The following is a 13,621-nucleotide window of genomic DNA, read 5'->3' as shown; positions in this document are numbered from 1 at the left end:
GGACTGGGGTCTCTGTATCTGTTCTGGGGTCACAAAAGGTTCCTAGTTGGCCTAGAAGATATAGGTCAGCAGAAAAGATGGGAAGGAAAAAATTAGAGGCAAAAATGAATGAGAATCAGGGCTAAGAATCTGGTGAGTAAAAGAAAGAAAAGGGCATAAGCTGCTGTATCTCTAGAACTAACTAGAACAAATACAAATAATCCACCTTTGTGTTAAAGGTTTGTTTTTCTGAGCTTGTGTTTTATTTTACTGAATACCACTGAAAAGAAAGTATCTCAGTAAATGGTCATGCATATGGTCAGCTGGATGAGCTCCCATTACAGTACTAAAGCGTTTTTACTTGCTATCCTTTTATCCCCTGATCAATGCCTATTGAAAACAAAAGGGTCTGTTGAAACTATACCATATCCATTCCCCCTATCCTCTAGAGGGCATGAGTGTTCTTGTTTATTCCAACTCTGAGGATCTGGATCTTCCAGGAAGAGTGTCTATTATATATAGAATATTGAACCACTGAATGAAAATTGCATAATTCAAGAAGCCCTTCTCTCTTAAATGTAAAACTCCAGTTTCAAAATGTTTTATTATATATAAAATATTTCAGCATATTAGATATAAAACTCTTGATTTTATCCTTATTTTAGCATTCACTTATGAAGTCAGAGACAGGTCATAGTTTCACTAGCATATGTACCAAGAGGAAATAGGGTGTTTCCAAACTAGATGGACAATTTCAAGAGGTCACTGAAAAGTTTTTCTTCTGTTGATGTTAAAGTTGTCGTATTTGGGTATATCTGACTACAAATAGAATTATGAAAACACAAAAGCAGCAGAGGAAGTTAGAGATATAAAAAGGCAAGAGACCTTTCTGTGTACTTAGCCATCTTATGGAGTCATCAAATTTCTAGTGGAACAAAAAAAACCTCAAGGGCAATTGAAGAGTTGTGTGTAATATAGGGGAATTAAAAACTATGGCTTTTTATTCTCCTAGATTGAAAAGATGCTGCCCCACATAAAACAGGGGCTCCAATTTGAGGGTTAATAATTATGGAAGTAACTTGATTTAATAAAAATGAGAGGACTATAGTGATCCAAAAATTTTAAAAAGGAAAATACAAATTCCTCCAATAAGAAACTGAGTGAACTTTGTGTAATCTTCAGGATTCTGAAATAGATTATGAAGAGCATCATCTCTGAACATTAGGTAAAGAAAGTTGTGACTAGGTACTGGCATGTCATGAAGTCCAAATCACAGCTGATCAAACATTTCATTTTTTTGGACAGGGTTACTAGAAGCAATGGAAAAGAACATTTCTTAGATACCTATTTCATACAAGGCACATATGAAATCGAGAAATAAATCTCCAGCAATTCTTACCCAAATCCCAAAAAATAGATTTTTTGTTTTTTAAGATTTTTTAAAAATTTATTCATGAGAGACAGAGAGAGAGAGAGAAGCAGAGACACAGGCAGAGGGAGAAGCAGGCTCCATGCAGGGAGCCTGATGTGGGACTCGATTCCAGGACTCCAGGATCACGCCCTGGGCCAAGGGCAGGCGCTAAACTGCTGAGCTACCCGGGAATCCCCACCCCCCTTTTTAAAGATTTTTTTAACTAAAAAATATTTTTTTTTAAATCCAAATGTGAGTCTCTATTGAGACTCAAGGAAGTGATATTATTAGTTAATAAGTTGCAGACTTTGGATTCCAAAGTCTTGATCTAAGTAAAAAGCTCATGTTGTCACCTGAAAGAGAAGCCTCTAAGCAGGCTAGACAGGACAATGCAGAATGCACAGTGCTTATGGCCTTCAAAAACACCTTTGACAAAGTGCCTCATAATCTTCTTGTGAACAAATGCAGAAAATGGGCTGCACATAATATTCTTTGATGACACCTTAGAAGAGAGATTTCTGGTATCACCGGAGGGCTCTCAACTCTTTAGTGACTTGCTCAAGAAAGAGCTGATGCTGGGGACAATAGCAAATATGTCAAATGATGGGATGCTTCCCAAAATGCAGCTCAACTCACTTTTTCTCTGCGCTGCCAGCTGCCATTCTCTTGTCCTTTTGATTCCTATATTCTATATTTTAACACTAGGTTTCAGATTGCACCAAGCAATATAAGACTGATTCAAGGCTAACACAAAATTTTTTGTGTCATTTATAGCATCATTTTCCTCAAGGGGCTTGTATGCTTTTCAAAGGTAGAAAGCATGTTTTATGATTCTATTTCTCCCATTTCATCTATCATAGGTCTGAGAAAGTAGGAAGCACTTCATACACAACAATCTGTAAATTAATTTGGGAGATAACAATTGCCTCTTCAATAATCTTTGAATAGTTGTCTTCATTGAATTTAGGTAAATCTGCTAATATGTAAAAAAAAAAAAAGTGACTGAATGGCCTAATTGCTTTATAAAATGAAGCCGCTATTTCCTATACATAAAATTTATAACAATATCACTGCCCCTCTCCATAAAAGTTAGACGTAACATCCACATGTCTTTGTGTATGAAATCTTGAATTTCACCTTGTATTTCCTGTTTTTTCTCTCTACTGCATAGCAGCCAATTGGTAGCTTAATCTTACCTTAAACTTGCCATCAGAAGAGAAAATGCTAACCCATTTATTATCATAGTCTGCAATGATTATGTCCCCACTGGGATGCACAGCTACTCCTGTGGGCCGCTGCAGCTGCCCGGGAGAACGGCCTCGAATGCCAAACCGACTTTTGAACTGGCCATCATTGGAAAATATCTGCAAAACAAATGACATTCCTTGGAATGTAAATGAGCACAGAAATTAGTGAAGATGGAAAACAGTCAAAAACATGTATCCTATGTACCACAGGTCAGGACATGCAAACCCCATTTGAAGAAAAGTCTATACACATTGTAAGCTTCTCTTTCTGTCCTTGTACTATGGATCTTAAGTCTTAAGCAGGAAAATACGCAAATATCTGTTTTACCATATAAGTGAAGGTATATAATTGAGAACCATACCTGTACACATTGGTTGTTGCTATCTGCAATTAGTATCTTCCCACTTGTAGATGCAGCTACCCCTTGAAGATTTGTAAATTCTCCTTTATTTCTTCCTTTAGTACCTAGAAATAAATTATAAAATCACAGGAATTTAAAAAATAATAAAATAGAAATTAAGCAATAGAGAATCAGATGTCTGTTTCTTAAAGAGAATTAGGTTTCCATAGGTAATCTGAGAATATATATATTTTTCTTTTAATTACACTCAAAAAAAGAGAACTTCTTCCACCATGACCTAATCCATTAGGACCTAATGGTCCTGAACTTCTCTTCTAGACCAATAAAGTCATTGCAAAGTCACTTTTTTAGGCAAATGCAATCTTGTCTTAAGCTCTAACTGCACATTATTTTATGTTACATTAATAATCATATTAAAATATATTTAGATTTCACAAAAAACAATTAAAAAAAACCTAATACTACAATTGAGGATATAGAACAGGAGAGGGCCTTATTTTAGAGTTTTGCTGAAATCCCACCCTCTCACTTAGCAGCTCTTGGAAGAAACCTGACTTGAAGAAGCTTCTAAGAAGCTTTCAATACATCCAACAAACCACAATACATCAGATATTATTAAACTAGCAGGCTGATTTTCAGATGCCTTATTTTCAAAGACTCAGTATATCGTAAGGTGTATATTCTTCTTGAAAACATAGAAGATAGGGATCCCTGGGTGGCGCAGCGGTTTGGCGCCTGCCTTTGGCCCAGGGCGCGATCCTGGAGACCCGGGATCGAATCCCGCGTTGGGCTCCCGGTGCATGGAGCCTGCCTCTCCCTCTGCCTGTGTGTCTGCCTCTCTCTCTCTCACTGCATGCCTATCATAAATAATTAAAAAAAAAAAAAACATAGAAGATATCCTATCCATATTTATTTGGATAAATAAATACAAAAAGCAAAGGAAAATTAGAGGGGGGAAAAATCCAAGGCGTCTATGGGTTAACAGATGTGTGTGTTTTTGTTTTTGTTTTTTTAACAGATGTGTTTTTGTTTTAAAACAAGTGTGTGGAACTTATTTCAATAAGACCATGTAAATATTAACAGATGGAAACAGACCTGACCTCTGCTTAGAAATGACCAGGAAGAAGTTTAAATTTTCACAGAAAAAACTATGCCTCATTTGGGCGCTTTTATCATTTCATTTCATCATTATCATTTCATTTTTTTTTATCCTACTCAAAAGAGCAAGTTGATATTTTGGTTTTAGACATCAATGCAGCGCCTTAGGCGCACTTGGACAACGGCACGTGGATGGTGGCTAATGTCAGCCACATGCTGAAGCACGGCTTAGAAATGGCCAGACCCTTCTTAAACAGTTTGGGGTTTAGGAAGCGAAACTCGCGATGGAATTAAACTCAGCAGAATTGCTGGGCAGAAACATCTTATGTAGACCACCTGGTCCTGGTTCTCACCATGTAACCCAACCGAAGGTAATCTGCAAAGCAGTCACTTGGAGACACCGAAAATGCCAAGAAAAAGTTTATTCTAGGGGATGCCAAAGGAGACGACTGGAGGACAAGGCTCAAATCTGTCTCCCCAAGGAGGAGAGTCAAGGAAACTTAAGGGCAAACAAATAAATTTGGGGTAAAAAATTGCAGCTAACAATGCTTCTTAGTCTGCAGCCCCGGATTAATTCCATTAACCCTTTGGTTCCTGGCTTTAACCCGACCCACATGGTAGCTATTTCACTGAAATCCTGGACTCATCAAGTTTACTCACCACCTCTCTCTCATCTACTCGTACTAACATAGAAGAAAAATTTGAGATCCAGATTAGAAAGAACATCTCCCACCTTGCGGAAAAAAGGGTTCTATTTTATTTCAAATGTATCACAAATAGAATCCCTATAATAAGCATGTATATGATATTGATGTAGGAATGAGTTGGAGGCAGATGAGGCTAGGAAGGGAAAGGCCCCAGTCAGGCTCCTGCCCATCCCAAGGAAAAGAGAGATAAAACAGTAAAAACAAAAATAAACCTGGCTCTCTAGCTCCAAATTATTAGGGAGTATCCCCCTTTAATTGTCACTAGGCTCACAGAAAACACCACGTTAGGCAGATGTAGAGAAACATTAAGGAGACATTAGCCAAACAGAAAGGGACACCTTGTTTGTGCTCATGATATTTATAAAGAAACATCTTACTTGTAGCAAGTCTACCAATTATTCTAAATATAGATATGACATTTACAAATTCACCCTGATATTCACAAGAAATTTACCAAGTTCCCTGGTCAGTTTCCTATAAAAGACCATAAAAGCCCTCAGTGGCAACCCTGCAGCACCCTTCTCACTTTTGAGAGTTTCTCTGCTTAATAAACTGCTATATGGCTTTGCGAACTCTGTTGCAGTGAGATTCATTCTTGGGACTCCTTGAGACCAGAACCAAACTCTCCCATATCAATATCAGCTAACACTCTCTTAAAATGACGTGTTGGTATCTGTTGGTGGCAGGGGAAGGGGTGCTTAACTCTCGAGGGAGGTATGTGCCAACATGGTTTTAGCTTTGGGTCATTCCCTCTGATGTTGAATAGCCGCTGGTTAACAGGTACTGCAAAAACCGAAGGAACAAGAAACCATTCCTCTAAAAATGCTCAGTTTATATGTACTTTTTACTTTTATTTATTTTTTGTACTTTTTAAAAGGTAATGGGGGCAAGGCCAGGATTTCTCAGGAAGTAAAACTTAATTTGTCAAAAACCTTTATTAAAGTTATTATTAGCAAGATGGGGAACTAAGGACCAAATAAACACAGTTAACCACAAGAGTCCTACAAGAGGTTGGAATATAAAAAATGACGTATAAAGAATGGTTGTTTCTTTCTCCCAGACTGTTCTAGGTTCTTGCTTATGTAAAATTGGAACTGCACCCATGACCTCGACACGCAGATGAAAGAGAGATTGAAAATGGGGAGAGGGGGCAGCCCGGGTGGCGCAGCAGTTTAGCGCTGCCTGCAGCCCAGGGCGTGATCCTGGAGATCCGGGATCGAGTCCCATATCGGGCTCCCTGCATGGAGCCTGCTTCTCCCTCTGCCTGTGTCTCTGCCTTTCTCTCTCCTGCTCTGTATTTCTCATGATTAAATAAAATAAAATCTTTAAAAAAAAAAATGGGGAGAGGAATAAGAAACACCTCAACAGGGTAGATGGACCCTGGTGCTGTCCCATCTGGTCCAGGCAGGAACAAAAACCTGCCTGCTGCCCTCTTTTATCTGCTTATCTATCCTGCTGAAAACAAAGCCTATTCTACTTGGAGAAGGTTCTGCAGGCAGCAGGTTAATGTTTGAAGGGGAAAATTATGGGGAGAAGAGTGCTGTAAAGAAGTTAAGGGGTGCCTCAGATTTAATTTTCCTTCTGAAGACAAAAGAGGTGATGTGGAAGGAGAGAAAGTACAAAAGCAAAAAATACACTTTTTTCTTTGCAGAAATAAACACACATTTCTCAGTGTAGGTAAAATTTGGTAAGACATTTCACTGGACTCCATATCAGTACCATTTAGAACCAGAAGAAGGCAGACTCTATGCCCAGTGTGAAATGACCCGAGTGATTTTACCACCACTGTGTCATGAGAGCAATGGAACCCTGTTGCAAAAGAACACACTGCTGGAAAGAGGTTATACAGCCTCTACTAAGCTCCAGCACCTTGTGGTGTTGGCCCAGCTCATATCCTCCATCTCAAGTTAACTAGAGGTTGAGTCTGTTGCCCCACATATACAGAAAATCACAGGGCTGGAAAAACAGGTTAGTCTCAGTTTGCATATATATATTTATAAATATATATTTTAAATTTTATTTATTCATGAGACACACAGAGAGAGGCAGAAACATAGAGGGAGAAGCAGGCTCCTCACAGGGAGCCGGATGCTGGACTTGATCCCCGGACTCAGGATCACACCCTGAGCCAAAGGCAGATGCTCAACCACTGAGCCACCCAGGTGTCCCTGCTTATATATTTTTGAAAGAGCTAGATGGAGTGGGCACTGCCGTTTTAAATTTTACATTTGTTTTTAAAAATATTTCTCTTGGGGATCCCTGGGTGGCTTAGCGGTTTAGTGCCTGCCTTTGGCCTGGAGCACAATCCTGGAGTCCCGGGATCCAAGTCCCACATCGGGCTCCCGGCATGGAGCCTGCTTCTCCCTCCTCCTGTGTCTCTGCCTCTCCCTTTCTCTGTGTCTATCATAATAAATAAATAAATAAATAAATAAATAAATAAATAAATAAATAAATAATAATAAATAAATAAATAAATAAATAAATAATAAATTTTTTTAAAAAATTTCTCTTTAATTCATATGGCCTAGTATTCCAAATAGCTGGGGTTGGCATGATGGATAATACGGATTCTTTATTTTATTTATTTATTCATGAAAGACACAGAGAGAGAAAGGCAGAGACACAGGCAGAGGGAGAAGAAGCAGGCTCCATGCAGGGAGTCCAACGTGGGACTTGATCCCGGGTCTCCAGGACCACGACCTGAGCTGAAGGCGGCGCTAAACTGCTGAGCCACCCGGGCTGCCCCAATAACATTGATTCTTATAAGCATCTTTCATCTTGTCAGAAATTACGGACTGTCATTTTTCTGAAATTCTAGGAGTTTTTAAGCATAGCAGGATCACAGTATTACTCCTGAAGATCAAAAGAAACCACCAGCATGTTCCTGAGGGGCAGCTAATGCTATCTTCACTAACAGTTAAACTACAAAAAACTTCATGGTGAGTAATAATGTGGAACTATATAGCATATTATCATTATGTTGGGGCAGCCCTGGTGGCTCAGCGGTTTAGCACCGCCTTCAGCCCAGGGTGTGATCCTGGAGACCTGGGATCGAGTCCCGTGTTGGGCTCCCTGCATGGAGCCTGCTTCTCCCTCTGCCTGTGTCTCTGTCCCTCTCTCTCTGTGTGTCTCTCATGAATAAATAAATTCTTTAAAAAAAATTATTATGCTGAAATGCCCCCAATCCAGGTGTTTATAAAGGGTCTTGGGAACAAGATAAAATAAATAGAAATTCCAGAAGTTAGAAATAATGTGGGATCATGCTCTTCAAGATTTTTTGCATAGTCTATTTAGACCACAGAAAAGTGCCCCCCTCCCCCAAGATTCTACTATATAATGAAAACTGGTTCTTTCAAAATGAATATAAATGTAATATAAACATACATAGTACTCATAAAATCTTTTCCTGACTACTTTGATGTACAAGATTTCATTTGGTGGTTATGTTTTGGCTAGTAAAATGAGTAACACCAGTCTTAAAAAGTAATTATAAACAACTTGGCAACAATTCCATAAGATAATTAAACTGGTTTTTCCCAGATGTTAAAGTAGCCAATGAAGCATAAAATGAATTTTTAAGCCAATAGCTTCTCATCTGTGCTCCTCCTGGCCACCTCCACCCATGCCTCTAGGAAGATTACAGATGGCAAGTCCCTGGACTGAAATAGGAGATCGAGAACTGCAAACTTCCTCCCACCCCTACTCCAACTTAATATGAAAATTAATGCTAAATAAATCTAGATACTTCAAATGAGATAATGCAAGAGGATGAAATTGGGCAAAATAAGGATCTAAAACAGGATCTTCAAACAAGTAGGTGCTTAACAAATGTTTGTTGAATGAGTGAGTGCCCGGATGAACTATTAATGACTGAGTAAATTATACCCCAGGTTACATCATGAAAAAAAGAAATATTTAGTAATATTTACAGCACTTTCATAATATATTCTCTCATGCACTCCCTGTAACAACCCCATGAGTTAGGATAAATATTACTGTTCCATCTTATATATAAGAAAATGAAACTAGGTATCCCTGGGTGGCGCAGCGGTTTGGCGCCTGCCTTTGGCCCAGGGCGCGATCCTGGAGATCCGGGATCGAATCCCACGTCGGGCTCCCAGTGCATGGAGCCTGCTTCTCCCTCTGCCTGTGTCTCTGCCTCTCTCTCTCTCTCTCTCTCTCTGTGTGACTATCATAAATAAATAAAAATTAAAAAAAAAAAAGAAAAGAAAAGAAAATGAAACTAGACACAGGACAAAAGTAGTAAAGACAGAGAAAAGAATAAAACCCACTTCTCTTGCTCTTTTACGTAATGTTTTTTCTAATACACATTCTTTTTTTTAAATTTTAAGTAATCCCTACACCCAACGTGGGGCTCGAACTCATGACCCAAAGATCAAGAATTATATGCTTTACTGATTGAGCCAGCAGCCCCTGCTTCTTTTATTTTTTAAGATTAACTTTTTTAAAAGATTTTATTTATTTGACAGAGCATGCACAAGCAGGGGGAGTAGCAGGTAGAGGGTGAAGAAGAAGCAGCCTCCCCACTGAGCATAGAGCCTGATGTAACGCTAGATCCCAGAATCCTGGGATCACGACCTGAGCTGAAGGCAGACAGACACTTAACTGACAGAGCCATCCAAGTGCCCATTTTTATTATTTTAGAGAGAGCAACAGAGAGACAGAGCAAATGGTGGTCCTGGTGGTGGGGAACAGAGGAAAGGGAAAGAGAATCCTTTTATTTTTTAAGATTTTATTATTTATTCATGAGAGAGACAGAAAGAGAGAAGCAGAGACAACAGGCAGAGGGAGAAGCAGGCTCCATGCCGGGAGCCTGACGTGGGACTCGATCTCGGGTCTCCAGGATCACACCCTGGGCTGAAGGTGGTGCTAAACCGCTGAGACACCGGGGATACCCAGGAGAGAGAATTGTAAAGCAGATTCCCCGCTAAGTGCAGAGCCCTATGCAGGCCTTGATCTCACAACCCTGAGATCAAGACCTGATCTGAAATCAAGAATCAGACGCTCAACAGACTGAGCCACCCTGGTGCCCAGGCACCCCAGTTTCTAATTAGACTTTAGAATACCAGGTTTCTGAGGTGAAGATAATTACCTTTGGGCTTATATGGATCATGCTTTCTCTATAAAACCCATAGGAACTCCATCCCCATCCCTTATCACATGGTATTTGAACTGTTTCTCACTAAACTGTGAGTTCTCCGTGGGCAAGGGCAACATCTGTCCCGTTTGCTGCTGCACCCCTTAACACAGCACAGTGCCTAGCACTCAGGAAATATCAGTGACATCTTTTCCCACTGAAATGCAAGAAGAGTTCCTGAGGATGAGATTCTCAAAGGGGTGGTGCCAGGGTTCCTACGATGACCTGAGATGCCACCTTAGCATGATCTCTCTCCTCAGAGATTTTAGGGTGGGAAGGTGGTGGTTTGCAGAGGTGAGGCAGGGCAGAAATAGCATACCTTCCTATGCAGTCTCTGAGCTCATGCTAAGTGATTTTATACTTATAAGAAAGCACATCGCTCTAGAGTACAAGTGAGTGTTTCATTCACTGCTTCTCACCGGCACATTAAGGTATGGTGTATGAATTACATAATTTGAAACCATTCAACTGTGTTTCTTTCACTCCCTCCCACATCTCCTGGCTTCCCCTTTGTTCAATGACTTTCTTTAGTAGCTGACAAAACCAGCTCAGGGCTTCTAGTCAGCAAACTCTGACGGCGCAGGGAAAAATAATCCCCGTGTTTCATCAACAGATGCTCTAAGCTACCTCTCTAAACTCATTCAGGATTGCTTTCCAGCACAGTATCGGAGTTAACACAATAACTCATTCACAGTGGGCATATAATTAAGTTTTTAGGCGTGGGAGGTATCAAATAGCTCAACTTTGGAAAACCACAGCAGTTAAAAGACATTTAAGATGAAGAGGAATCGTGCAATTAAAAAGGCAGGGGCATCAGAGGCGCAGATGGCTGGGGTCGTGCCCTGGCTCTCTGAGGTGCCCCTGGTCCGGTTCCTTTGGTGGCAGGGATGATGACACAGTGCCCTGGTAATTTAACTCTTGTGGGGCAGGAGCTGTGGGAGGAGCTTTATTTGTAGCCTTTGCCCACTTCTGAGGTGTAAATGTGCCCATCACAGTGGATTTCCAGCTACCAACAGGGAAGTCACCAAATATAGAGTTAGGAGGTGGTGTGCACACAGGCATGTGCCACGTTATGATGTGGTAGGTATACTGCGCTGTGGGGGCACTGGAAACTGGAAGTGCCGTTCTTGCAAAGCATCATCTGTTGTAACCCAGCCATTCAGGGTCTCTGCAAACTGTTCAATTTCAGTTTCAAAACTGCCAGGCTGCTCTCTGTAAGATGATTCAAAAATTCCTGAACATATTCTGGTAGAGTGGAATAATCCTCACAACCATCTTCATAGGATTCTGTATAATTAGAATAATAACCTGGTGGATAAAACTCAGGAGCATTTGCAGACAGCTTAGACATTAATACAGGAGCTAGCTATCCCTACCAAGGATTTTAAGTAAGATGACACAAAGAAATGGACTGCACAATGCCTGACTTCCAGAACACTTAGTCCTTCCTCCTGCTTCTGTTCCCCATCCTTTCCCCCTTGAACCACGCTGAAGCTAATGATTTAAAGTAACTTCTCTATACTTTTTGCTCCCAAATTGATCTCGAGCCATGACTTCTTTGCTGAGCTCCAAATCTATACTCTAAACTGCCTATGGTACACCTCAGCCTGGCTGATCGAAACTGAACTATACTCTCCTTCCTCTGACTGTCCTGACCTTGGTTGATAAGGGTAAATAGTAACAATAGCCAACATTTGCTGGGCCCTTACCATGTGCCTGTACTGTTTGAATACATTTTACATATATTATTTTAATCCTCACCATATCAAGTAGGTGGCAGAGTTTTGTTTTGTTTTGTTTTAATAAATGTGCCAATTCAGCACCATTTATTTTATTTGGGAAAGAGAGAGCAAGCGCGCGTGCACCTGCAGGCTCATGAGCAGGGGGGAAGGACGGAGGGAGAGGGAGAAGCCGACTCCCCACTGAGCAGGGAGCCCAATGTGGGACTCCATCTCAGGACCCTGGGATCATGACCTGAGCTGAAGGCAAAGGCTCATCAGCCAACTGAGTCACCCAGGTACCCATCAAGTATGTGTTAATACCATCCCCCCAAAAAAAATACCATCCCCATTTTACAGATATAGGAACTGAGGCACAAGAGGTTAAATAACCTCCCCTAAATCATATAGCTAATAAATAGGCTGGAATTTAAATGAGGCAGTCAGTCTTTTCAGTTCTTGACTATGTTCTCCACTACTTAGGTTATCACTTCCATACTATGACTATGAATAAAATATTAATTAGCATTACCTACTTTGCTTCTCTAAAATGTACTGCAAGTTATGCAGTGCTAGACTCTACCAGCACTCATCCTTAGAGCATTCAAATCAAACAGCAAGAAATTCAGTTTGGTCACTGAGCCCTGCTCTCTCCTTCCTGAGCATTTCTCAATCTGCCATTTCCCCTCCACTGCATCGCTACACTCTTAATCCTGGCCCTTGCATTAGCTCCTGCAGTAGGGGTGCAGCTCCCTGATTGCTGAGTAGATCCCCCCTAGAACGCCTCCAGGCTGTAGGGCAATAATAGCTTAGGAAGCCACTATACTACATCACATGGTTCAGTGCCTTCCCATCACCCCCATGGCTTACAAGATGCAGATCCCTGGCCCTCCCCAGAGGCTGAGAGACACAGGTACAGAGACCAAGTCCAAGCTCCTTATCAAAGACACATAACCTTTTCTCTGCTTCTATTTTTGAAGCTCCAGGATGATGGAGTCACTACTTAACTACTCAGTTTCTCACCTCCATGCCTTTGGACCTGCTCTCCCTTCAGCTAAAATACCCTTTCCTCCCGTCCATCTGATGTTTCTCTTTAAAGCCATCTTAGATTTAGATGCTATATTTGGGAACTTTCCATGACCCCCTGCCACCCCAACTTCTGTGTCTTGATTCAAACTGAAGGTACATTTTGTACATGTCTGTTTCCTATGGACTGTTGCCTCCTCTAGTCAGAATCTTATCCCTCTTTATACCACAAGTCAAGTATCTGGCACATAGTAAGTATTCAAACAGCAGCGTTCCATCTAACGTGGGGGCTGGATAATTGGTGAGGAGGGTGAAAATGTGAGTCAAATTGACCCCTGAAAATCCCTTATGTTACCCAAAAAGGGATAATTCAGTTTCGTGAATACACAAAATCAACACATTATTTACGGTTGCTGAATGAACCCTTACACATGTATTATGAAAACTTTGTATCTTGAAGCACAAATTCATTGCCTTGAGAGCAGCTCAGTTATGTGTGAGAACAGTTAAGGGAACAGCAGAATCATTGTTATGCTGGTGTAGCTGAATTTCAGTGAATTTTGGATCTCACATGACAGGCTTCAATATATACACAAAGGGACTGCTAAAATTATGCAGGTTTTTTATAACGTTTTATAAAGATGTATTTTAATTTCATTTTTTAAAAGACTTATTTTAGAGAGAGAGTGTGCATGAGTGAAGTGAGGGGCAGAGGGAGAGGGAGAGCAGCAGACTTTCCGCTAAGCACGGAGCCCAAAGCAGGGCTCTAGTCCTTGACCCCGAGATCTTGACCTGAGCCCAAGCCAAGAATCATATGCTTAACTGACTGAGCCACCCAGGCACCCCAAATGGTGCATGTTCTATTACCATGCATCTAAAAGCCGAATTGTACAGAGAAACTTAAAAGTTCTAAAA

At 40.7% G+C, this 13,621-nt stretch overlaps 1 protein-coding gene across 8 annotated transcripts in view; it reads right to left on the bottom strand.

The window, feature by feature from the left end:
- TRIM2 (tripartite motif containing 2) overlaps positions 1–13,621 on the bottom strand; it is a 169,445-nt gene that overhangs the window by 17,086 nt on the left and 138,738 nt on the right. For all 8 annotated transcript variants that reach the window (XM_038559052.1, XM_038559053.1, XM_038559054.1 and 5 more), the window contains 2 exons: positions 3,000–3,103; positions 2,587–2,754 (listed from right to left, as the gene is read on the bottom strand). In XM_038559052.1, coding sequence (XP_038414980.1) covers positions 2,587–2,754; positions 3,000–3,103 — 272 coding nt within the window. The remainder of the gene's footprint in view (positions 1–2,586; positions 2,755–2,999; positions 3,104–13,621) is intronic.

The sequence above is a fragment of the Canis lupus genome, chromosome 15, assembly GCF_011100685.1.
Source record: "Canis lupus familiaris isolate Mischka breed German Shepherd chromosome 15, alternate assembly UU_Cfam_GSD_1.0, whole genome shotgun sequence".
Classification (NCBI taxonomy): Eukaryota; Metazoa; Chordata; class Mammalia; order Carnivora; family Canidae; genus Canis; species Canis lupus.
This window is presented reverse-complemented; position numbering and strand designations above follow the sequence as displayed.